General features: G+C 37.6%; 1 protein-coding gene across 2 annotated transcripts; it reads right to left on the bottom strand.

Moving 5' to 3' along the window:
• Nucleotides 1-826: 826 nt before the first annotated feature.
• On the bottom strand, nucleotides 827-25,918 carry LOC105482613 (zinc finger protein 322). 2 transcript variants are annotated; one of them, XM_011742825.3, is made up of 5 exons: nucleotides 25,609-25,918; nucleotides 24,720-24,808; nucleotides 16,626-16,664; nucleotides 10,099-10,168; nucleotides 827-5,180 (listed from the first exon to the last, which is right to left on the bottom strand). In XM_011742825.3, the coding sequence occupies exon 5, from the start codon at nucleotides 5,003-5,005 to the stop codon at nucleotides 3,797-3,799; it is 1,209 nt and encodes a 402-aa protein (XP_011741127.1). In that variant the 5' UTR covers nucleotides 5,006-5,180; nucleotides 10,099-10,168; nucleotides 16,626-16,664; nucleotides 24,720-24,808; nucleotides 25,609-25,918; the 3' UTR covers nucleotides 827-3,796. The 2 variants fall into 2 exon arrangements, with proteins under 2 accessions (XP_011741127.1, XP_011741128.1); XM_011742826.3 differs by lacking the exon at nucleotides 16,626-16,664.
• Nucleotides 25,919-26,723: the final 805 nt, after the last annotated feature.

The following is a 26,723-nucleotide window of genomic DNA, read 5'->3' as shown; positions in this document are numbered from 1 at the left end:
TGGTGTGTGTGCTGGATAGTACTTTTCCCTTTCTACTTCACCAGAGACACATTTCTCTTTCAGTTACTTCTGGGGGTCACGGTTATTATTTTTCCCAGAAATATTTCTCACAACAGTCCACTTCAATGTTGGGAGTAATATCACTTTAAGTTAGAAAAATAAGCATGAAGGCTGCAAGTCTTGTTCTACCTACACAACTCTATATGAATCTCAGGAGGAAAAACCAAACTTAAAGCTGTACCTTTTCCCTTCCCTGTTTCATCCACATCATACCTCCTTCTTATCCTCCTCTCACAATGAAAGCCACTTAAAACTCTGGGATCTATTCTGTTGGTAGAGCAGACATAAACTAAGACAAACTTTATAATGGTGGGTAAATCAGAGCAACTATTTTTATACCATCTCCATCCCACTCTAATTCAACAAGCGATAAGACAAAGAAGGAAGAATTGGAACCAAATGTGGATCTCACTGGGAATTATAAATTTAAAATTTTCCCTAATTTTGAGGGTGTTACTCACACAAAAAAACCATAGATGGTTTTGCTGCTAATGAATTTCAGTAGGGCCCCAAACATGGTCAGTTCAAACTATTAGCCCCATTTATGGAATACAGTGCAGAGGTTCCAACAGGATCCAATGTCCACAGCAGAGCATAGACAATATTCCTTCTGTTCCTCTCTGCCTCAGCATCCAAAATTGCTGGAATTACGAGATGGTCCAATGGTTATCTCTACCTCCAGGTCTAAGTATCACATTATTAACCACTTTATTCTAATGCAAGTGTAGAGGAAATGCTGTTTCTCTCAGTACAGTGCAGACAGAAATGGAGTTTTTCAGAACAAATGTTTATTTAAGAATTAAGGGCAAACAAAAACATTAAAGCATAGGAATACATCAACCGAATACAAGTTGTCTTGTTTGGTCTGAAATCTTGAAAAAGTTAATCTAACTACTTACCTGAGGTAGATTTAGGTTGGCACTGCTTCAAGGGAACCTCCATCCATCCCAGAAGTTACCATCTAGTTTTGGTTACAGGCTCCCAAGTGGTCCTCTCCAACCTCAGGTTATGCTATATGAATAATACCAAAACCTTTTTTCTCCCATGGTTAAAAGCCCTCAGTCTTGTTTCATACTCCCAAAGTTCTCTGTTTGAGGGATGGTCCATCATTAATTTACTTAAAAACTAGAGACAACTACCAGTAAGATCAGTGAAAGAGGGTCAAATCATTGCCCTGTTAATGATACCAACTTTAACCCCTTCTCCATGTTCTCTCTAATGACTAACAAGTAGCCATAAGGCTACTTTTCATCACCACCATGCCTCACACCCAATACTATTTTAAGTATATTACAAATGTCAAACACATACTAGTGATAGGCATGATTTTCACCAAAGAGAAAAAAATACATCTTGTGTGTCTTACCATACTGGGCATTTTTCATGGTACAAGAGCTATTTCTAAAAATTACGAAAACATGTCAGATCAAATAAACTTCCAGGATCTTTTTCTAAAAGAAAGAAAAATACCCTAGAATCCTTATTATCACTATAAGCTATATTCACTGGTCCTAATATTATCATGATCATCAACCAGCCATTAGGATCAAAGCTTAGAGTCATACACAAGGTAGCAGTGTAGCAGTTCGCCAACTCCAAGAATCCAAATGGCAATACTCTCTGAATCTCAGGGATCTGCTAGGACAAATCAAACCAAAATCAGAGGATTTGGACTAGTAACAAAATATCTATTCACTAGTCTACAAAGTCCCAAATACTACAGGAATCTGAAGTATTGGTATTACACGTCTTTGAATCTGAGGGAAGAAAAAAACTGAGATGTGACCATTGATAGATCTCTGGATTAATTATAGTATTTCTGGAGATCATTAAAGACAATCCTAATTATACTTTTAAATTGGAAACAAGTACTTATCCTTAAGCCTCTGATGAATCCGCCAACTACTTTTCCCTTCTAGTATTTAGAATTCTGCATTCCACGCCAAATATATACCTTATAATGTGGTGATTGCAATCCTTTCCCTGGGATTAAAAGGTATTTTCTCTTTCCTTGGCAGAACTGAAATAAATGAAAGATGTATCATTATGGGTCTTGATTTGCTATAAACAGCAGGAAAGTGGAGTGAAAAGAACACTAGGTTTGGAGTTAGGACACTCAAAATAAAAAAAAAAAGCCTTACTCTTATATTAATAATGCATCATTATGTGATTTTTTACTCTATGCCTACTGAGGCTTAAACTTTTCTTTCAGTCTTCCTGTAGCCATTTTACTAGGAGTTGACTGTGGGTATCTATTGCTGAAAGAGATGATAAGTGAAGTCACAAAAATATGGACACTAAAACCATCATAACCATTATATGAAATTTGCACTTTGAGTTAAAAAGAAATGAATTTCTAAACTTGAAATTTCAAATACCAGCAAAAACTTGAAAGATATTTTAGGGGAAAAAACTTTTGAGAGTATGCCTCAACTGACACTAAGTAAAAAGCTGAGTATGTCTCTCTTTATAAGATTGGTCCTGCAAAGGGAAAACTATTGGGAGAGTTTTGATCTAGGATAGCTACTCCCTAGCTTCTTAGTTCATTTCACTGCCACCAAAAGGCTGCCATGTTACTATCAACACTCTAGTTCCGTCCTAGACAAGCATAAAAATATCAACCAAGGCAAAGTCAATATACTCCTTTCCCCCAACAGTAACACATGCCACACCTTCTATCATAAGGTTACAGTCCTTTCCTTTATTGGATTTCTGAAATTTTTAAAAAGTAAAAGTAAAGCAATCATTAAGTGGTTCAGATAAAAGAAAAGCATCTTTACCTGAGTTAACCATCAGGTCTACTCTGACCCGCCCTAGCTTCTCCCAGAACAAGATTCTGGGTATCTAAAAAACTATTTTCATACTGATTTCATGTAAAGTCCTCTCTATCATATGAGTCAACTAACTATGAGAACAGTTCTTCTCATACATATTATATGTATATAGATTCTCACCCACAAGTAAATCTCTCACTGCAGAACAGGTTTTTGGGGGCCCAATAAGACAGGAGCTTCTACCAAAGGTTTTTTCAGACTCAAGGTAAGTATGGGTTTTTTCACTTATGTGAGTTCCCTGATGTACCACAAGAGTTGATCACTAACAAGCACTCTTCATTCAGACACTTGTAGTCTTTCCTCAGATTGGGTTTTTTTTGGGAGTGCAAACCCAAGTAAGGCTCTCCAATGAATGTTTTTGCCATACTTAAGACAAATATACAATTTTTCACCAGTATGGCTTCTCTGATGGGTAAGTCAGAGTTCTGTTAGAAGCTTTTTTCACACTTGCTGGGGCTTCTCCCCAGGGTGGGTTTTCTGAGATCCAATGAGATGTTCATACTGTCTGCAGCACGACTGACACTGAAGGCATTTAAAAAGTTGTTCTCCGGTGTGAATTCTCTTGTAACGAGAAGGGCTGAGCATTGCTAGAAAGCTCTCTCACACTCAGTGCATTTGTAAGGTTTCCCACTTGTATGAATCCTCTTGTGAGGGATCAAATTTGAGCTCAGACAGAAAGTTTTCAAAAACTCTGGGCATCTGAAGTTTTCTCATTGGAGTGAGGATGAGGTGTTCTGTGAGGGCAGCTCTCTGGGCAAAGAATTTCTCCTACTTCCAATTGCAGGCTCTCTGGTCTCCACTGAATTCTGAGCTCTGAGCAAAGTCTGAGATTTGTCTTCATCTTAATGAGTTCTCTGATACGTAAATAATTTTTAAGATTGGTATTACAGCTTCTTGCCTGGTCAAGACATCTGTGAGGCTTCTGATGCATGGGGAGGGCTAAGCTCAAGACCTTTTTCACTCACATTACAGATAAATGGTTTTTCACCAGTGTGTACTGTCTGATGTTGAAGAAGGGCTGAGCTCTGGTGGAAGCTTTTATCACATACAGTGTATTTGTAGTGTAGCTCCTCTGTTTGAGTTCTCATTTTCTGTTGGGCAACAAAGTCCATACCTAGGAGGAAGCCACTCTCACACGTAGACCACTGATGTGGTTTCTCTTCCATGTGAATTCTCTGATGTACAATAAGATCTGAGCTACAGTTAAAACTTTTCTCATACTCAAGGCATTTAAAAGTGTGAGTGTGAGTTGCCTGGTGCCTAATTAGGTTGGCACTCCGAGTAAAACTTCTCATACATTCCAGGCATTTATACGGCTTCTCACCTGTGTGGACTCTCTGGTGTACGATAAGGTCTGATTTCTGGCCAAAGCATTTTTCACAGGCACCACACTTATAGGGCTTCTCCCCAGTATGAACTCTTTTATGTACAATGAAGGCTGAACGGTGTCGGTAACTTTTCTCACACTTATTACATTTGTAGGGCCTTTCCCCAGTGTGAGTTCTCTGGTGGCTAATAAGATCTGATTTCCCACTGAAAGCTTTTTCACACTCGAGACACTTAAATGGTTTCTCACCTGTGTGAGTTCTTCGGTGCCTTATGAGGTTTGTACTTCTACTGAAGCATTTGTCACACTCACTACATAGATACGGTTTCTCGCCAGTATGGCTTCGCTGGTGGACGAGCAGATCAGAACTCTGACCAAAATTCTTGCCACAAATGTCACATGTATAGAATTTTTTACCTGCGTGTGTTCTCTGATGTCCTGAAAGCGCTAAGTGGTGCCAAAAGCTCTTCTCACATTTGCTACATTTATAAGGTTTCTCGTAATTGTGGATCCTCTGGTGTGAAATAAGATCTGAGCTTTGGACAAAGGTTTTCTCACACATATCACATTTATAAGGTTTCTCCCCAGTATGGGTTCTCTCACACATAATAAGAGCTAAGTTTTCACAGAAGTTTTGCTTGCATTCAAGGCACTGGTATATATGACCATCTATTTGAGTAATCGCATGCACATGAATAAAAATCTTTTTACCCTTCTGAGGGCATACATTATATATTTTCCTTTTTTGAGTTCTCTGATTACATCTCTCTTCTGAAGTGTACATTTTCTATGGCTCTCTCCTAGGGAGTTTTCCACTGGTCTTCTTGACCCATCATTGCCCTCACAGTCATTTTCTTGATAAAAACTTGGAAGATACATCTGTTTCAGGCCTTTCAGTCATGAGCCTCTACAAGTTTCCAGCATCATATACGTTAATTCCTTACTTGACATTTCCAACCCTGTGAGACAAAGTAGAAATATTATTTATATTCCTACAACTAAGAAAAGAATTCTCAAAATTAAAATCACTGCAGAAAAGACAAACTCTGTATCAGAGGCCCTAAGTCTTCTTGGTTTTATATGGCTTGAAATCAGTTACTTGCTTTTACTCTTTGCTAATATAAAACTGATCAGCAATACATATGGGAAACTACAAGTAAGAACTCTTTCCTCTATGAATCTGGGTAATTTTAAAACAAGAGCTCTTCATTTTTCTTTGCTTCAGCTGAGAAATCAAGACAAGACTAATAATTATTATGCCTGCTCATGAAGAAAGCAAATCAAAAGGGACCGTCAATGAGTATCTCTGGAGTCCTTTCTGCAGAAAGCTTGGAAGAAAGTAGTTAATGATCATTAGAATTCCCAGTGACCAGAGAGAAAAGTAAGGTTTCTATGACTCTATCTTCTTAGTGGTGATATTAGGCAAGTTTCTTAACCACTGTGTGCTTTGTTTCCTCATCTGTAAAGTGGATTAATAATAGAAACTACCTTACACGGTCCCGTAGAACATTAAATCACTACGAATCTCCTGGTAAGCCCTCTGTTTTGGCTCTTACTGTCACTATTATTATGACAAAGGGGCTTAAGATTCTGCTTTGATATGATTATATAAGCACATAGCTTGCTCAAAAAGAAAAATCCTGACTGATTATAGATAAAAGTCTAGGCTTGGAACATAGATTTATAACAAGTGTTTCTTCACATGGTGAAAAGCTGTAAAAAAAAGTTGTTTTCCTCCTCATTCTATGGTTTAGAGGTATGCATACATACAGAAATGCCTAAAGGATCAAGTATCTTAAAAAGAGTTAGGTTGATTCAAGAGAGTTCAGAGGGAGTAATGAGTCAATGCATTTATCAACTACCAAAAATAGACTAAATAACATAAATAAAAGGAAGAAAAGAAGCCATTTTCCATATCCTTCACACTTAACTCTCTTCAGTGATCTTTTCATATGTTTGAACCTCTCCCTCATACATTCAGAACCCCCTATCCATCACCTAAAGAGTATGACCTGATAATTTTGCTTCCTATTTTACTAAGAAAATGGAAGCAAGCAAGCAAAACACCACCACATACACAAAACCAAAATCCTTTCCACGTGCTCCCACCACATCAAACAACCTCTTTTAAGTGTGGTCATATACTGCATCTTTCCTTCTGCTACCATAAATGACAAACTTTCCTTGCTCAACCTAAAGATAGCCTTTCCATCTGTATACCCACTTTGTTCACAAGGACATCACTCTAGCAACTCCACCCTCCCTTTCCTGCATTATCAATTTATTCCTTCCTATTGGACCATTCCAATATTATTTCTCTTCTCAAAAACAAAAGCACAATCAACAAGAAAAGCCTCTCAACTGCTTCACACTCAGGCTGTTCTCCCATTTCTCTGTTCCTCTCCACAGTAAAACTCTTTGAAATAAATAAACCTGTTCATTGTCTCCAATTTTTGTATTCCAAGATTTCTGGAACATACTCCAATTAAACATTCAACCCTCACCACTCCACCAAAACCACTCCTGTTAGAAACCTACAAGCTCTTAAGAAATCTGACTCCTAGTTACTACTCCAATCCATTTCTCTGCTCTTCCTCTACTTACTCATTGCACTCCAGTCACCCTGAGTTTTTGTTGTTGTTCAAATAAGACAGACTCACTCCCATTTCAGGGTCTTTAGCCTTGGTATCTCTTCCTGGCTGAAGGGCTCTTCCTCAAGGAATCTTCAAGGCCCTCTCTCTCACCTCATTCAGATCTTTGCTCAATTGGCATATTCTCAGTGAAGTCATTTCCAACCACCCTGTTCTAAACTGTACCACACCTCCATCCCAGCTGACTCACACAAACAATACTCCTCTCCTTTTCGATTTTGTTTTTCTCTAGAGAATGTAAGCCCCTAAAAGACAGGGATTTTTGGCTCACTTCATTCACAGTTGTTTCCCCAGCACTTAGAACAGTGCCTGGCACACAGTAGGTACTCAAACCTAGAAGAGGAGTTCTTAGTTGGTATCCACAGATTCCTAGGTAATTTTTGAAACCTTTGAAACTGCAAAATGTTCAGTATATGTGTACTTTTCTGGGGAGAAGGCACACAGTTCCTTAAATTATCAAAAAGGTCCAGTATCCAATAAACTAGATATTAGATTGGAACCTATTTGTAAAGGAAATGATATTAAAGCTCACCGAATACAGCAAATTACTAAGTGTAATGAGACCAGAACACAAATAACACTTGCACTCAGAGAAAACAGGAAGTCAAAAGGATCTAAAAGACATAGTAGTAACATGGTTACCTCTGGGTAATGAGATGATAGATAACATTCTGTTTCATCAATTTGTTAACCACAGTTTTCCAATTTCCATTCAGCAATTTGTATGCTTTCCTTGCGAAAGGCACAGAGGCTGCTACTTTTACTTACTTTTATTGTAGTAAGTAAAAGTTATTTATAAATATAAAAAGATATACCAAGATTTCAAATGTCAACTCAGAACTGTTCTAAAATTTAAAGGGATAGGAGAAAGAACTGAATGAGGTGGGAGTAGCGCAGTTTCTTCAGAGTCAAAACACAGATCCACAGAAATGTAGTATTGTGACCACAGAGGGACATAATGGGAGAAAAATGCACTGCAAGGCTAACAAGAATGGGGAAGTCAAAACTGAAGCAGACAAGCTAAACAAAACAGACATGTTTATGCTAAATACAGTGATTAAAATTCTACATTTCAAATATGTGGCGGAAAGAGAGATCAGACTGTTACTGTGTCTATGTAGAAAAAGGAAGACATAAGAAACTCCATTTTGATCTGTACTAAGAAAAATTCTTCTGCCTTGAGATGCTGTTAATCTGTAACCCTAGCCTCAACCCTGTGCTCGCAGAAACATGTGCTATATTGACTCAAGGTTTAAGGGATTTAGGGCTGTGCAGGATGTGCCTTGGTAAAAATGTGTTTGGAGGCAGTATGCTTGGTAAGAGTCATCGCTATTCTCCATTCTCCAGTACTCAGGGACACAATGCACTGTGGAAGGCCGCAGGGACCGCTGCCCAAGAAAGCCTGGGTATTGTCCAAGGTTTCTTCCCACTGAGACAGCCTGAGATATGGCCTCGTGGGAAGGGAGAGACCTTACTGTCCCCCAGCCCAACACCCGTAAAGGGTCTGTGCTGAGGAGGATTAGTGAAAGAAGAAGGTCTCTTTGCAGTTGAGATAAGAGTAAGGCATCTGTCTCCTACTTGTCCCTGGGAATGGAATGTCTCGGTGTAAAACCCGATCGTACATTCTATTTACTGAGATAGGAGAAAACCGCCTTATGGCTGGAGGTGAGACATGCTGGCGGCAATACTGCTCTTTACTGCACCGAGATGTCTGTGTAAAGTCAAACATAAATCTGGCCTATGTGCACATCCAGGCACACCACCTTTCCTTAAACTTATTTATGACACAGAGTCCTCTGCTCACATGTTTTCCTGCTGACCCTCTCCCCACCATTACCCTATAGTCCTGCCACATCCCCCTCACCAAGATAGTAGAGATAGTGATCAATAAACACTGAGGGAACTCAGATACCAGTGCCGGTGCAGGTCCTCACTTGCTGAGCTCCGGTCCCCTGGGCCCACTTTTCTTCCTCTATACTTTGTCTCTGTGTCTTATCTTTTCTCAGTCTCTTGTCTCTACCTTGTGAGAAATACCCACAGGTGTGGAGGGGCAGGCCCCCTTCACAAATATTTGAGCATATCTCTATGATCTATGAATTGTCCTAGAAATTACTTTTTTCTGGTCCAAATTACATCTTTCAGGTGACTTTCACAGTATCACAGAACTCCTTAGACTATAAGACCAGAGTATATTCTGTCACTGTCACAATCTCAATCCTCAAAGCCTAAAGTATCACAAGCATTACTCCTATTTTATTAAATTGAGTTTACAGAGCTAAATGGCAAGTATCTGCTTTTGCCTTATAGTCAAAGGAAGTGAGCAAAGGATTTACACTGGGGCTGGATGCCAGATCTACTCCACCTATCACCTGCCTCATCTCAGTTAATGGCAAATTCATCCTTTATTTCTTCAGGCTAAAACCTTGGAGTCATCCTGCACTCTTCTTTCTCATACCTCACAATCAAGCCATCAACAAATTTGTTGGCTCCATTTCAAAACACATCCAGAGTCTAACCACTTCTCACCAGCTTCTGTTGTTACATTCCGGTCCAAACCACTCTTTATTTCTTACTTTTACAATAGCCCAACAGGTCCACTTGAGCTGCCCTGCTAGCCTGTCACTGCCTCTCTGACACCCTTTTATATTATTCTTCTCTTTGCATGTTCTAATCCAGCCGCAACGGCTTCCTAGCTGTTCCTCATCCAGATATACTCCCCTTAGGGCCTTTGCGCTTTCTTTCTTCTGCCTACAGCTTTCTTCCTCCAGATGTGTGCACAAATTTCTCTTAATTCCTTCAAAGACTATTTTTTTCAGATGTCATTTCTGAGGAAGGCCTTTCCTAATCACTCTGTTTAAAGTTGTAAATAGTCTTCATGCCCCAACATTCACTATTCCCCTTTTCTGCTTTACTTTTCTTCATGGCACTCAAAACCTTCTAACAGACTACATAATTCACTTTATTCAGTTTATTGTCTATTGCTAAAATATGACAAGCATATCTGTTTCGTTTGATGATCTTTCCCTACCATATAAAGTAATGCCAGCTACAAAGTTGGTGCTTAACAAGCATCTGCTAAGTGCATGAATGAATTCTCATTGAAATTCTATTTCTCTACTTGTCTGATAAAAGGACTGAATGTCACAAAGAATGGGAGGTACTCTCATGAGATGGAGACTGGGGAAGAGAAGGGACACTTCAAAATACTGAAGTAACTGTCGCTTACCTAGAATCCAGACGGAAGAAAACATACATTCTTGATCCTGAGAATTTGACTTCTCAAGGAAGATAGCATTCTGTAAAACACAAAGACAAGAAAAGGATAGAAGCCATAAATGAGAGAATTTAGCACTAGATCATTTACACTCAAAGGACTTAACAATGGGTAAACTACAGTTAAAAAGAACAGATGGGTTTTCTTATCTAATCCCTTAAATTCAATTCTGTAGAGTCTTAAATCATCCCATATGACTCCTTAGAATCTATAACCCATCTGCACAATCTATAGCTTCCTTTGCAACTTTAACAACATTGCAGCAAAGGGCTCCTAACACTAAATCTCGGTGGTATCTTGAAAACACTAAGCCATTATCTTCCCCACAGGAACTCAGGCTGTCCTGATCCAAAGTATAATAGAGACTACAAAGTATTTTTGGGATTATAACAAAATTACCACCTTACTACCACTGGAACCCACGTAATTATCACAATTTTGGTTATTCAAAATTTATAACACCCTAAGTTGCTTTATATTTCAACCACAAACAACCCAGGAGGTGGTCAATTAGGGGCACAAAAAGAAGTTAGAGAGTCCACGCTTAGCCGCTGATGTCTTTCTCTAGAAGTTTTAACCTGCCTTATCCTTAGGTTAATGGGACTTTCATTTCCCTCAACAACCTTCCTGCTACTGAGGATCAGAAGCAAAAATGGAACCACTTGGACCCAGGCAGCATATAGGGCCATAGAGCTGAGGCTCTCTATGACACTTAGCTCATAGCTGCTAGTATTAAAATGACATGTTTTATGGCTCTACTTCCAGGTAAGATGGAGTAAACACATGTCACCAATGTTATCCTACTGAACCCAACTAAGAAGTCTGGACAGAACGTATGGCCCAGTTATTTGACAACTCTGAAAAGCACATAGCATGCAAGTCAGGAAAGACCAGAATTTTAAATGCCATTCAACCAGCAGTGATTTTACTTCCTTTTTTTTTTCCCCTTTTGGTCCTCTTCAGTATCCTGGGGCCTAAACTCAATGTAGCCCTAAATACAGAAGTGAGAAAAAACTGTAAAACATAATTGTCAACTGAGACTTTTCAGAAAACCTATAAGCTTCCACATCATTTATTTATTTATTTTTATTTTAAGTTCCAGGGTGCCTGTGAGGGATGTGCAGGTTTGCTACATAGGTAAACGTGTGCCTATGTAAATGTGTGCTGTACCTATCAACCCATCACCTAGTTATTAAGCCCAGCATGCATTAGCTATTTTTCCTGATGTTCTCCCTGCCCCCACACCTTGCTACAGTCCCAGTGTGTGTTGTTCCCCTCCCTGTGTCTATGTTCGGATTGTTTGGCTCCCACTTATAAGTGAGAACATGCAGTGTTTGCACACCAATTATTTAAAATTGGCCATGGAAGTCAATGGACAGAAAACTGACTTAAATATGAAAAAAAAAAAAAAAAAAGGAAAATATCTCTAGAGGAAATATAAAGAACGTGGTAATAAAACATAGTCAGAGGGGATAATGGTGGCTACAGAAATCCAAATCTCTCAATACATCCTTTTAAAGCAGTAAGAAAAAGATGAACAAATGTACTATACAAAGCCCACACTGTCACCAAATCCCATATAGCTGTCTCTCACATTCTAGCCATAAGCTATCAATGAGAGCAAGGACAATCTGAGAATGTGGGGTAAAGAGAAGAGAGCTAGCAGTGGGCAAGATTGGCCTAAAATTTATTGCCAGAAAGAAAAACCCACTCTAAGTACAAAAAACTTTATCACAAATAAGTATGTAAAAAAACAAAACAAAACAAAACAAAAAGCCATTTAGGGTTCAATACTATCTGCAGTTTCAGGTATACACCAGGAGTCCTGGAACATATCCCCCACGAATAAGGTGGGATTACAATGTTGTATTAATGGCAGGTGAGAGTTAAAAGATACTATTAAACTAAAAAATCACCTGAAGCTAAAATGGCCTTTTGGAAAAGAAAAATTTTAAAAACCTTAAAAACCAAATAATTAAAGGTTAAATATAGAAATTTATTTTTTTAATGGACTAAAGGCATTAAAAAAGATCTAAGTACGGACGGGTGCAGTGGCTCATGCGTGTAATCCCAGCACTTTGGGAGGCCGAGGCAGGCGGATCATCTGAGGTCGGGAGTTCGAGACCAGCCTGACCAACATGGAGAAACTCTGTTTCTACTAAAAATACAAAATTAGCCGGGCGTGGTGGTGCATGCCCGTAATCCCAGCTACTCGGGAGGCTGAGGCAGCAGAATCGCATGAACCCCGGAGGCAGAGGTTGCGGTGATCCGAGATCATGCCATTGCACTCTAGCCTGGGCAACAAGAGCAAAACTCCACCTCAAAAAAATAAAATAAAATAAAATAAATCTAAGTACAAAAGTAGCTAATGTAACAAAAATCAAACATTCAAAACAGAAAGTCACGAAAGAGCTACGAAAACCTATCATGTAGAAAAACATGTAATAAAATACAGTTATAACAAATAAAATGACATTGTTAAAACCAAACATCAACTATATCAATAAATATAAGTGAGCTTAACACGCCTATTAAAAGAAATTTTCATTTTGGCTCACAAGCAAGACTTAACTGTATGCTAAATACAAGAGACACCTAAACCAAAGTGATTCAGGCAGGCTAAAAGTAAGCAGGTGGGAAAGGGAACGCTAGGCAAACAGAAACAATAAAAGTAGAGCTTTTGATCCTGATATCAGGCAAAGTAGAGTTCAAGCCAAAAGCATTAAACATAATAATACTTTCTAAATTACACTAAAGTCATGGTTATCTATGTATCACATTACACAGCAGGCACATTTACAAAGGAAAAACAGAGACATAGACACAAAGAAACAGAGGTAAAGTACTAATAATAGGAAAGCTTAATATACCACTCTCAATAAAAGACATACAAACTGGACCAAGAAGAAGTAATGATGCAGAAGGCCTAAATAACCTAATTAATAAGTAAATCTTATTTATATTAAACTGTATGCCATGATAAGTACACATTCTTTTCAACCACACATGAATCATCCACAAAAATCTGTCATATATTATGTAACAAAGAAAGCATCATTAATTTTCATAAAGAAACATTATAAGAAACAATCTGCAGTAAAACTAGAAATTTATTAAAATATCAAATAACAAAAGGTCCTTTCAAATAGAGGGAAACTAAACCATTAAAAAACTCTTCAGTAAAAAGGGCAATGAAAAATTCAACAAAATTTCTAAGTATTCATAATTGAAAATATTATATATTACAATCTATGGGATAAATTTAAAGTAGTTTATGCCTATATTTCTTTAATCAATAAAAACAGAAGAATTAAACTGAACAAGTTAAATTCTTAGATCAAAAGCTAATAAAAAAATAAATTTCAATTGAGCCCAGGAGTTCAAGACCAGCCTGGGCAACACAGCAAGATCCTGTCTCTATCATTTTTTTAAATGGGAAAAAAATCAAAATAATAACAAAAATAGATAAAAGGAGAAATCAATGAACTAAAGAATACAAAAACAGTAAATCTAATGATAAATCAAAATCATACTTATTTTGTAAAACTTAAAGAAACAGATAAACCACTAGGTAACTTAAAGAAGAAAAAAAGGGAGAAAGCACACATTTACAAAATAAGAAATGACAAGGAAGAATAACCACCAAACAGAAAACACACACATACATGAAACCACTTTGCAAATCTCTATATAAATAAATATGATTAACTATGAAATAAGTGTTTCTTTATGAAACACAATTTATTAGAGTTGACTCCACTAAAGACATAAAGTTTTAAAACACCAATTTGCAGAGAATAAATAGAAAAAGTTATAAAGGAACCATTCCATAAAAAGCACTAGGCCCACATTGTTTCACAAAAGAATTCTACAAATCTAAACAGACCAAATAAACACAATGCTTCATACATATTTTCCAGAGCACTGAAAACAAAGAACAACTTCCTAATTATTTTTATGAAACAAGAATAGCACTGATAACTAAACTGACGAAAAGAGTATAAAAACTATTAATGTCCAATATTGCTTTTTTTTTTTTTTTTTTTTTTTTTTTAAAGAGTTGGGGTCTTGCTCTGATGCCTGGGCTGGAGAAGAGTGGCCCAATCAATCATAGCCCACTGTAGCCTCAAACTCCTAGGCTCAAGCAATTCTCCTGGCTCAGTCTCCTGAATAGCTGGGACTATAGATACACACCACCATGCCTGGCTAACATTTTTTATTAATGTGAGAAATACTAATAAAAATCGGTATCACATTAAGAAAATAATATACCATGACCAAGTGGAATTTTTTGCAAAACTGGTTCAAAATTAGACTATCTTTCAATATGAGGAAATCCACTAAATATAATACCCCATACAGACCTATGGAGAAAAATAATTTAATTATCTCCATAGACGGTGAAAGAACTTGCAACAGAAATCAGCATCTATTCTGGACAAAAACACTCAAGAAAGTGGGAATTAACAGATACTTCCTTTTAATATCATAAAACATACATTCTTTCATCCAATACCTTAAGTTAGGAAAACTATAATAATTTTTACTAAGATCAGGAACAAGGCAAGGATGGCCAATACTCCTCTTTTCAGTCACTGACCTGGAAGTATTAATCAATACAATTAGAAAAATGAATTAGAAGTGTGAAAGAAGTAAAACTATCTCTATTGGAGGTGATTTAATAGTATAATTAGAAAACCCTACAAAGGACCAATGCTAAAACTAACTCAAATGATAAAGGAATTCAGTACGATAGCATGATATAAAATTCACCACATAGAAATCACCAGTTTTTAAAATAAACATAAATAATACCTAATTGGAACACACAATGATAGAGAACAACCTTTGTATAACAGCAGCAATATAAAACTACTTAGAAATAAATAAAAAATAGCCATGCCCAATAAACCATAGGAAAACCTTCTCCCTCCTGACACCCAAAAATAGACTTGAAAAAATGAAAGGACATCCTTTGTTGTTGTATAGAACAATTCAATATTATGAAGATGTCCCCTCCTAAGATTTATAAACAATGCAATCTCAATAAAAATAACAAGCTTATTTATGAAACTAGACTAAGGAGTGGCAAACTATGGCCCACAGGCCAATTCTGGCCTGCCACATTTTTTTTCAAATAAAATTTTACTGAAATAGGGTCATACTTATTCATTAATGTATTGAAAGGCAGAATTGAGTAGTTACAATAGAGACCAGATAGCCACCAAAGCCTAAATAAAATACTTTCTGGCCCTTTACAGAAAAATCTCCAATGCCTAAGCTATACAGTTGCTACTCAAGTTCACTTTGAAAAGACCAACAAGGACAGCCAGGAAGCAATGAAAAGACAGACTATGAAGGGTAACTAAACCCATGAGACATTAAAATAAACTCTAAAGCTTCTAATATTAAAACAACAGAGTTTCAAAACACAATTAGATAAAGAGACAAATAGAATAGAGAATCCAGAAATAGACACAAACACATATAGAAATTTAGTATGCAATAAAGATGACATCTCAAATCACCAGGGCAATGGACTTTTAAATAAACGATGGTAAAACATCAAGGTAGCCACATGAAAATAGGTACAATTTCATCTATACCTCATACAACTCCCAACTGGTTAGGGATGTAAATGTATACATGGAAACGATAAGCTACTATAAGAAAACTAAAGTAAATTCTACTTTAATCTTAGGGTACCAAAAATTTTCTATCTGTAAGACTAATCATTTGACTAAAAATAAAAACTTTTTTTTAAAGTTTTCTTTTTTCTATTTTATTTTATATTTTTTGAGACTGAGTTTTGCTCTTGTTGCCCAGACTGGAGTGCAATGGCGTGATCTTGGCTCACTGCACTCTCTGCCTCCTGAGTTCAAGTGATTCTCCCGCCTCAACCTCCTGAGTAGCTGGGAATGCAGGCATGAGCCACCATGCCTGGCTAATTTTGTATTTTTAGTAGAGACGGGGTTTCTCCATGTTGGTCAGGTTGATCTCAAACTTCCGACCTCAGGTGATCTGCCCGCCTCAGCCTCCCAAAGTGCTGGGATTACAGGAGCGAGCCACCGTGCCGGCCAAAAACATTTTATATATATAAAAAATGAACAAAGTCAACAGTCAATGGGCAAACTGAGATAAAATATTTGTAACAATATTTGAGATACAGGAACAATATACCTAATATATAAAGATCTCTTAAAAATTGATGGAAAATAAAAATCTGATACAAAAATAAGCAAAAGACAATTCTCACACACAAAAAATATAAAAATGTCCCTTAAACATATGAGAAGCTGTTCAATCTCATAATTAGAGAAATGCAAATTAAAATACATGACATTATTAGGAATAGAGAGAAACTTCTTTAAGTTGATAACAACATCTACAAGAAAACCACTGCTAACATCATACTTAATGGTGAAAACTTAGAAGCTTTCAGCTAACATCAAAAACAAGGTAAGAATGTTCTCTCTCACCACTGCTTTTCAACATCATACGGGAACAGACAGATAATGCTGTAAGACAAGAAAAAGAAATAAAAGGTATACAGATTAGGAAGGAAGAAATAAAACTGTCTTTGTAAGTGGCATGACCACATATGTAAAAATCTGAAAAAATAATCAACAAAAAACTCCTGGAACTAAGAAGTGATTACAGTTAAGGTTGCACAATACAGGGTAAATATACAAATCAATTATTTTCCTCTATACCAGCAATGAACAAGTGAAATTTGAAATTAAAAACATAAGACCATTTACATTAACACTCTAAAAAATGAAACATCTTAAGCATAAATCTAACCAAGTATGTTCATAATTTATGCAAAGAAAATTTAAAAACTCTAATAAAAGAAATAAAAAAGAGAACTAAATAAATGGAGGGATATTCCACATTCATGGATAAGAAGATTCAATACTGTCAAATAGTCAGTTCTTCCCAACTTGTACTATAGATTCAACACAATCCCAGCAAATTATCTTGTAAATATTGACATATTGATACAAAGTTTATATGAAGAGGTAAAAGACCTAGATTAGCTATCATAATGCTGAAGGGGAAGAACAAAGTTGGAGCGCTGATGTTACCTAAGTTCAACACTTACTATATACTACTTGAAGTCACAACACTAAAGATACGGTAATCAAGAAAGTGTGGTAATGGTGAAAGGACAGACAAATAGATAAATGGAACAGAAGAGAGTCCAAAAATATACCCATATATATAGAATCAGCTGACCTATGATAAAGGAACAAAGGCAATAGATACAATGCAGAAAAAGATAGTCTTTTCAACAAATGGCGCTGAAGTAACTAGACATTCACATGCAAAAAAAAAAAAGAAGAAAATCCTGTCATTTGCATCAACATAAATGAAGTTGGAGGACATTAAGTGAAATAAGACAGACACAGAAACATGAATACCACATAATCTCACTTACATACAGAGTATAAAACAGTCTAACTGATAGAAACAGATGGTAAAATGGTGGCTACCAGGAGAGAGGTAGCGGGGTTGGGAAGATATTGGTCAAAGGATATAAAATTTCAGTTAAACAGCAGGAATACGTTCTAGAGTTCTACTCTAGGTAAGTTCTAGAGTTCTACATCATGGTGACTACAGCTAATAAAAATACACTGCATATTTGAAAATTGCTGAGAGTAGATTTTATGTTCTCACCACAAGAAATGGTATGTGAGGTAATATATGTTAAATAGCTTGATTTAGCTATTCCACAATGTATACATATAAATACATACATATTTTACTTCTCAATTAAAAAAAATTTACAAACCCCAAATGAATCAGATACCTAAGTATAAAACACAAAACTATAAAACTTCTAGAGGATAACATAGGAGAAAATCTAGATGACCTCGGGTATAGCAATGATTTTATTTTTTTGGAATGGGGGTCTCGCTCTGTGACCCAGGCTGGAGTGCAGTGGTGTGATCTCAACTTACTGCAACCTCTGCCTCCCAGAATCAAGTGGTCCTCCCACCTCAGCCTCCTGAGTAGCTGGGACCACAGGCATATGTCACTAGTCCAGGCTATTTTTGGTAGAGACAAGGGTTTTACCGTGTTGCCCAGGTTGGTATTGAACTCCTGAGCCCAAGTGATCTGCCTACCTTGGCCTCCAATAGTGCTAGGATTACAGGCGTGAGCCACCATGCCTGTGCTGGCAATACTTCTTAGATACAACATCAAAGGCATGATCCATGGAGGAAAATTGACAAGCTGGACTTTAAAATTAAAAATGTGTGCTCTATGAAACAAACTGTCTAGAGAATGAGAAGACAAGTCACAGACTGGGAGAAAATATTTGCAGAAGACACATCTGATTAAAGACTGTTATTCCCAACATTTTAAAATCTCCCAAATATACAAAAATATACATATACCTTAAAACTCAACAAAAAAACAAACCAGTTTAAAAAATTGGAAAGTCGAGCCGGGCGTGGTAGCTCACGCCTGCAATCCCAGCACTTTGGGAGGCTGAGGCAGGTGGTTCACCTGAGGTCAGGAGTTTAAGATCAGCCTGGCCAATATAGTGAAACCCCGTCTCTACTAAAAATACAAAAAATTAGCTAAGCCTGGTGGCAGGAGCCTGTAATCCCAGCTACTAGGGAGGCTGAGGCAGGAGAATCGCTTGAACCTGGGAGGCAGAGGCTGCAGTGAGCCGAGATGGCACCACTGCCCTCCAGCCTGGGCAACAAGAGTGAAACTCTATCTCAAAAAAAAAAAAAAAAAAAAAAATTATAGATACCCCATAGAATGTACAACATAAAGAGTGAACCCTAATGTAACCTATGGAGTTTGGGTGACAATGATGTATCAACTTAAGTTCATTGATTGTAAGAAATGTATCACTCTGTTGAAGATATTAACAGTGGGGGATGCTGTGTGTGCTGTGTGTGTGGTATGTGCATGTGTCAGGGTAAAGGGAGTGGTAGGGGACATACGGGTACTCTCGGTATTTTTTGCTCAATTTTCCTATGAACCTAACAGTTCTCTAAAAAGTAAAGTCTATAAAAATGAAATAATTTTTTAAATGTACATGAAATACCAGTTCTCACCAATTAAATCTGCATACACTAAAAGGTATGACAATGCATTTTGTGGTCAACACTGTAAGGAAACAGACACACTCATATGTTGCTGGGGGGAATGCAAATTGGTAAGTCTATATAAAAATGAAGTAATTTTTTAAAAGTACATGAAATACCAGTTCTCACCAATTAAATCAGCATACATTAAAAGGTATGACAATGCATTTCGTTGTCAACACTGTAAGGAAACAAACAAACTCTGTTGCTGGAGAGAATGCATATTGGTACAATCTCTTCCGCAGGGGAATGTGGCAATATGTAACAAAACTAGATATACATTTACTTTTGACTCAGCAATCCCATTTCTAGAAATGGACTCTGAAGATTCAACTCCAATAACATGAAAATATAAAGCATAATATTACTCACTGTAGTAATGTTTGTAATGGAAAAATATTTAAAATAACTTAAATATCTGTACATAAAAAAATGGTGAATAAACTATGGTACATCCACATATAATGGAGTACTATGCCACTGTAAAAGAGAATGTGGAACATCTTTATCAACTGATGTGGAGTGATTTCCAAGATAAATTATAAATTTTAAAAAGCAAACTGTAAAAAAGTATGTTGTATTTTATGTAAGAAAGTAGAAATAAAAATATGTATTTCTCCACTTGCCCCAAAAAACAAGAAAGTAATGAGATTGGTTATCATTACAAGGCAGATAAAAATGGAACTGGGGGCACAGGAAAACAGAATTGGGTGGAGGAGGAAGAGTCATGTTTCTCTAAGAATATGAAGACACAACACACATATTTTTACTTTTAGAATTATGTTATATTTTACATATTCAATAAATGAATGAACTAATGAACTAAATAGTCAAGATGGAGGAGAAAAGCATAAAAACAAATGTACCTGTGTTTCAAATAAATAACAACTATGCAGAAGAGGAAAAAAAAACTCTTTAACACAGTATTGGGACTATGTATATTCAATCTCAAGATAAAAATAACTCGAATCAGTAGAGGTTTTCTCCCCTGTCGGGATAAGGGTACACTACTTAATGTGTATCCTAGGACTGCATAAATAAGTAAATATACTATGGATAATGTCACCTAGATTCCTCATTGTCAATGAAGAAGGCTAAAAATATAGAAAAGAGAAAGGCTAGAATCAACTCTGTAGTGTTTAACTGGAATTAGAAGTATCAGTATAAGTCAAGATTTTAAGGTTTATATAGAGAATAAAGAAATGTATGTATGTGTGAAATTATGTGTATTTTTTTTTTCCTAGTAATGTTTGCTGAGAAGTCACAGAAACAATAAAATCCTAATAGTAATGAGTATACCAAGCATTCAGATATGGGTTTCTAAATACCATTCTCCATTGAAAAGAATCAAGACTCTTTGGAGAAATGGCTGTTTCCAGGGTTTGGAAAGTGTAAGATGAGCCTGGACTATCCTGATGTGTCAGAAAGTAAGGAAGTGCTCAAAAAGTGGTGCAATATGCCAGAAGGACCCACAATTCAGGATGGAAGGACTGCCACTGTACAAATCTGGAAGAAGTAGAACACTGAAATAAGTAATAACAATAATAAATTAGTCACACAATAAGAATCCATGAATTTGCACTCATTTAAAAAAAAGTGTATAGAAGGGAAAGCTTTTTTGCATTAGAAAAGCAAACAATTAAATATAGAAGAAATGATGGAATTAAAAACTTCATGTTCAATCAAGAGTACTGTGCAAAAATCTAGTGGATGAAAAATTTTTTGAGAATCAAGATATTTACATAATCTGAAAATATCTCCCCACTAGATATTTAATAATTATAAATACAAAAAGAGTAACTTCATATTATAGAAACCTGGAAGATGCCACCTTAACCAAGTGGTACTTCAACTAAAGTGAATATGACCAGTAATGAGCTAAAACATCATGTGCCTCCTAATATGATGCAAAGAGAAAAACATAACATCACTTCTGAGGTATCTTGCCAAAAATGTCTAACCTGAATCTGATCATGAGGGAACATCAGAGAAACCCAAACTGAGGGAAACTACAAATAAATGGCCTAAATATTCAAAAACTGTCAAAGTTATGAAAGACAAAGTCTGAAAATATGTTCACAATAGAGACAATATTATAATTAAATTAAATGACTGATGCTGAATTAGATCTTGGCCCACAAAAAACATTTTTCTCTTTTTGTCTTAAACAACATGAGTGGAGCAATTGGCTAAGTTCAAACAAGGTCTGGAGATTAGATAATAGTACTTATTCTATGAATGTTAATTTCCTGACTTTGATAATGGTAACGATAATTTCTAGAGAATATCCTTGTTTTTAGGAAATATACAATTGAGTATTTAGGACAGGCTTTCTCAACCAGGGTTCTAGAAAAGAAGTCCCCACAGAAAATGAATCTGAATGACTGTTTTCTCAGTTCTCCTAAGGATGGCATGTAGCTAGTAGTACTGTACATGCATATGAAGATGTTGATTCTGATTGCTTCTGTTGGAGAAGAGGCACGATGTCTACAGCTTACTCTCAAATGGTTCAGGAAAAAATCTATATATACGTATATGCGTATTGCTATGCTTTGAATGTATCCTCCAAAGTTAATGCATTGGAAACCTGATCCCCAATGCAGTGACGTTGGGAAACAGGTACTAATGGAAGGTATGTGGGTAACAGGGGCACCACCCTCATAGACTAATGCCATTATTTCAGGAGTCAGTTCCTCATAAAAAGATGAGTTTGGTCCCTTTCTGAGCACTCTTGCCTGCTCTCACTCTCTCTTTGCCCTTTTGCCATGAAATGACACAGAAAGAAGGCTCTCACTAGATGCCAGTCCCTGTCTTGGACTTTCGAATCTCCAGAATCATAAGCCAATAAATTTCTGTTCATTACAAATTACTCAAGTCTATAGTATTCTGTTATAGCAGCCCAAAACAGACTAAAACGTTTGTTTAATAGAGTCAAAATCCTAAAGCAAACATGGTAAACTGTTATTTAGAGCATATGGGTGTATCATTTTGCAATTTTTGTATGTCTGTACTTATTCAAAATTAAAAAGTATTTTATTTTGGTTTTCAAAAAACATGGTGGCTAAAGGTTGGTTTATTTTAGTGGTTAATACTGACAGTTTAAGCTCTGTATGCAGATTTTGGTTCAAATTCCCACTCTACTCCTTTGTAGCTGTGGTGAGTAACTTAATTTCCTTTAACTTCAACTTTCTCTTTTTTCCTCACAGAGTTGCTATGAGAACCAAGACACTGCCGGTACTAAGCTCAATGTCTAGGTCTCAGTAGATACTTAATAAATGGTAGATTCTACTATTTTCTTAATTCTACCTTCACATGCACAGAACCACTAACATGTATTAAGCCCATTTTCTATGCCTGATTCTTGTGCAAAGCCTTGTTCAAAACCCACTTAAAACAACTAATAAAACAATTTGGCCAGTTAATGATAAATATGAAGATTATGCAAAAACTAGAAAAAATTTATGGAGCAATATTAGAAGGAAAAAGAAGAATTCCCACTCAGAATCACAATTAAGTAAAGATATGCAGGGATACAGACAAATAGCTGTAAGATGGGGGGTTCATTAAAGGTTTTGTCTTTTAAAATTTGTACTATTGTTAAGCTCAATAGGAGAATACAGTGAAAATAAAGGATTCTTAGTTTTGTCACAGCCAGGCAAATCACTTACATTTTTCCCTAAAGTTATCAGTCCAAGGTGTCTTATTTGTGCTAAACAACCAATGAAGTGTGGGGCATTAAGAAGAAGAAGAAAAAAAAACTGAATAAATAAGGAAATAATTTTCCTATTTATATCCAAGTTTTTTTTTAGATGTCAACACCTAAAAAAGTAAGTGTGGGTGCCAAACCTCAAAACAGATCATAAGGCAGGGCGCGGTGGCTCACGCCTGTAATCCCAGCACTTTGGGAGGCCGAGGTGGGTGGATCACAAGGTCAGGAGTTCCAGACCAACCTGGCTAACACCGTGAAACCCACTCTTCACTAAAAAATACCAAAAAATTAGCCGGGCATGGTGGCAGGTGCCTGAAGTCCCAGCTACTCGGGAGGCTGAGGCAGGAAAACGGTGTGAACCCAGGAGGCGGAGCTTGCAGTGAGCTGAGATCGTGCCACTGCACTCTAGCCTGGGTGACAAAGCAAAGAATCCGTCTCAAAAAAAAAAAACAAAAAAAACAGATCATGACACTTCCCTAATTTCAAATACTGTTTCCTATCACACTCAGAATAAAATCCAAAGTTTTTACTGCCCTACATAATGTGGTACCTCTGCGTATCTTCAGCCTCACAGGCCACCTCCAAGCTTTTTGCACCTGTTCCTTCTGCCTAGAATGCTCTTTCCCATGCAGCTTACTCATTTATTGGACTCAAGTCTCTGCTTGAAGACTACTTCCTCAAAAAGCAGCACACCCTGACTATCTTATTTAAAATTTAGCCTGTGTTGCTTTATCCCATTTTATTTCTCTCCATAGCACTTATCACCATTCAACTTTGTGGTACACATTTTATATTTGTTCATTTGTTTGTCTTTTTACTAAAATATAACTTCTATTAGGGTTAGGACTTAGTCTTTTGCTTACTGTAATATCCCTAGTACCTAGAGTACATTTGTTGAATAAATGAAAAGTGTGAACAAATACCAGAACAAAAAGGCAATCATCATCCTTGGACCCCCAGTAGCAATATAACAGACTAGACCAGTAGCCCTGGCTGGTTCATCTAGCAAGCTCAAATACATCTTTCAAGTCTTAGCTCCAGGGTACCCTCCTTTAGGATGCTTCTCTTGCCGCATCCTAGGAAGAGACTAGTACTCTTTCATGCCTAGGGTCGAAGTGAAAGGAATAAACTGGAAGACAACAAAAGTCCAAGCAGACAGGCTAATTCATACAACTTGAGAGTTCATGGTTATCCTTAAAGGGTATATGGGACCAAGAGACAAAGTTAGTAAAGCATTATTTAAAAACTAGATGGTGTTTATAGGCCTTAGGCTTGGAAATTTCTCATTTATTTTTCATTGATTACATAGATTATCTCATTTAGTCCTCCCAAGGATCCTATAAAATAGGTATTAATACCAATGTTTGGATCTTACAGATGGAAAACCTGATGCTTACGGCAGTTAGATAATCACCCAACAATTTACAAATAGTAAGTAGCAGAGTCAGGATTTAAATACCTATCTTCTGACTCCAGAGCCTACCTAAGCATTAGGCATACTACCCTCTTTGTGTTACAAATCAATCAAAAAGCAATTACTGCAAGCCTAATGTGTATATGCATGCATGTTGAAAAGGAGTAGAAAATAGCCTTAAGTTGGTAGGATAGAGCCCAGTTTTATCACTCTGCTATCTTAGGAGCTAAGAAAGGGCCATTCTCTTTTTCCATATATCTTCTCCCATACTTTCCTTTCACCCTGCCCCACCCCACGCCCCCATCCACATTTATACAGAAACAGAGCCTGGTATGCCACTTACCATAACAAGAAAGACTCAAGACCATCTTCCTTTTGGTTTCAAAAGGTTTCTAGTCCAGAACTATTCACAACACTCAATTCTTCCCTCTCCTAGAGGAAAAATAAATAATGTAGACGATGACCTTGTGAAATTTATAATTCATAATTTTTCTAGAGCTGGCCTAGAAAACTGGTCTGATTTCCTCTCCATTCTAGTGAGTATCCTTCAACCATAGCTTATCTCTTCCTATCTTTGTTTACATTGTTTCTCCTGCAGGAAGTACCTGCCACGGGTAGCCATCAGTTCCGACTAACTCTAGACAAAATGTCAGGAGTCTTTCTGAATAATTACTAACTGCAACTTCGTAACAAAGCCCTAAGCCTCGTTTTTCGTTTGTTTTTTCTCCTTCTGCTAATTGTTGTTGTATGTATTATCTCAGCTTCTAAGATCAAAGACCCATTCGTCTACAAACCCCAAAGTGCACGCGATAAGTGTATATAATATAAAGTTATATGTAATTCCGTTTTCCAAAAAGAAATGGTTATAGGAAGATTAAACAAACCAGATTTTTCTGCAGATAGATTCAACTGCAACATAATTAATTCCTGCACTGAAGATGAAGAGAAAAATCCACTCAACGTCCTTTTTTTCCTCGATATATATGAAAGATATATATTGCTTTGAAAAGTGCCTTGACGTGTTTACTATTATTATCTCTAGGAACTACCGTACTAAGGTTCTCTTCTTTCAACTTTTCATTGACCATCTTTCAGTCCTCCGTCCGCCGTCAGGGGGGACCAGACCATGCTCAGTGTCCAGGAACAGGGGCTGGTCCCACTCGACTGTGGCCCTGGGTCTTGGGTCCCGCCGCGCACCCTTCCCACCCCTGGGCCCCGCAGGCCGCGCTTACCCTGCAGCCGCCGGCGCCGCCCCTAGGCCTGGGGACAGCACTTCCGGTTACTCTCCGGACACTCGAATCTGGGCTTCCTGGCAGCCGCAGACTCTGCGGTAGTGGATCTAAGAGCCAGGCATCGGGAAGGAAAGAAAAGCGAACCCGGGACGGACGAGAGCTAGGAGCAACTCCCTTCGTGCGCCTAGACTAAGGGAGTTGAGGCCAGGCCGCCTACAGAGCGCTTTAATAGAGCGCTTTAAGGGCCCACAAGGCCGGTTACGCAAACCCTTTCAAGCTGGCTGGGAAGAGGCCGGCGCAGCCCCACCCCCGCAAGTCACATGATCACCCCGGTCCGGCTATTAGGGCGTTTCAACCCCGGCCCCTGGGCCAATAGGAGCCGAGTCTTCGGAAATGGGCGGGGCCCGGGGCGCCTGCGCTCTGGGAGCCCTCGGCGCTTTGGTTGGAGGCGGTCTTGCTAGCGCAGTGGAAGGCCGGCTGTCGGGGTAGGCAATCACTGCCACCTTGTCTAACAAGAAACGGCACCAACAGCGTTGCAGTTTATGTTACAGTTTTCCCAAGGCTGTTAACTGAGGTCTCAAACCAGGAGTAGAGTCACAAAGATTAGATGCCACTGACCCTGAGAAAAGCACCTGGAAAGATCTGGAAGAGATAGAGGATTCTGAAGCACAGTGGCAGCGTTGTCATCCACGAAGATGTGGCCAGCGAGATGGAAGAAATGCTTTTAAAAGTGGTGGACTTGTGTGGGTGGAGAAAACTGCAGCGAGAGAAAGTACTGTGGGAGGTTCCCCAGTCCTTGCTGATTATGTTTCTGATTTGGAATCAGCTAAGAGTAAATCACCTAGTGGTGGGCCGGAGCAGAACTCACAGTTCTTTAGCTTGAACACTGGGTATTCTCCCAGCTCAGTTGTTCAATTAAAAACAAACAAACAAACAGTTTTTAAATGTCCTCAGCTATCAAAGGGGAAAGGTGAGTAGTAGGAATATGGAAAACTAAACCCTGGGCAGCCTGGCCAAGGACTTGGATTGTGAGCCGATTGCTGGGGTTTAGTAATTGAGGAGCGCAGCCTCTGGGGCACGTGTTCAGTATTAACTAATCATGTTCCTACTATTGG

The sequence above is a fragment of the Macaca nemestrina genome, chromosome 5, assembly GCF_043159975.1.
Source record: "Macaca nemestrina isolate mMacNem1 chromosome 5, mMacNem.hap1, whole genome shotgun sequence".
In the NCBI taxonomy this organism is placed as follows: Eukaryota; Metazoa; Chordata; class Mammalia; order Primates; family Cercopithecidae; genus Macaca; species Macaca nemestrina.
Note: the sequence above shows the minus strand (reverse complement) of the source record. Positions and strands in the feature narration are given on the sequence as shown.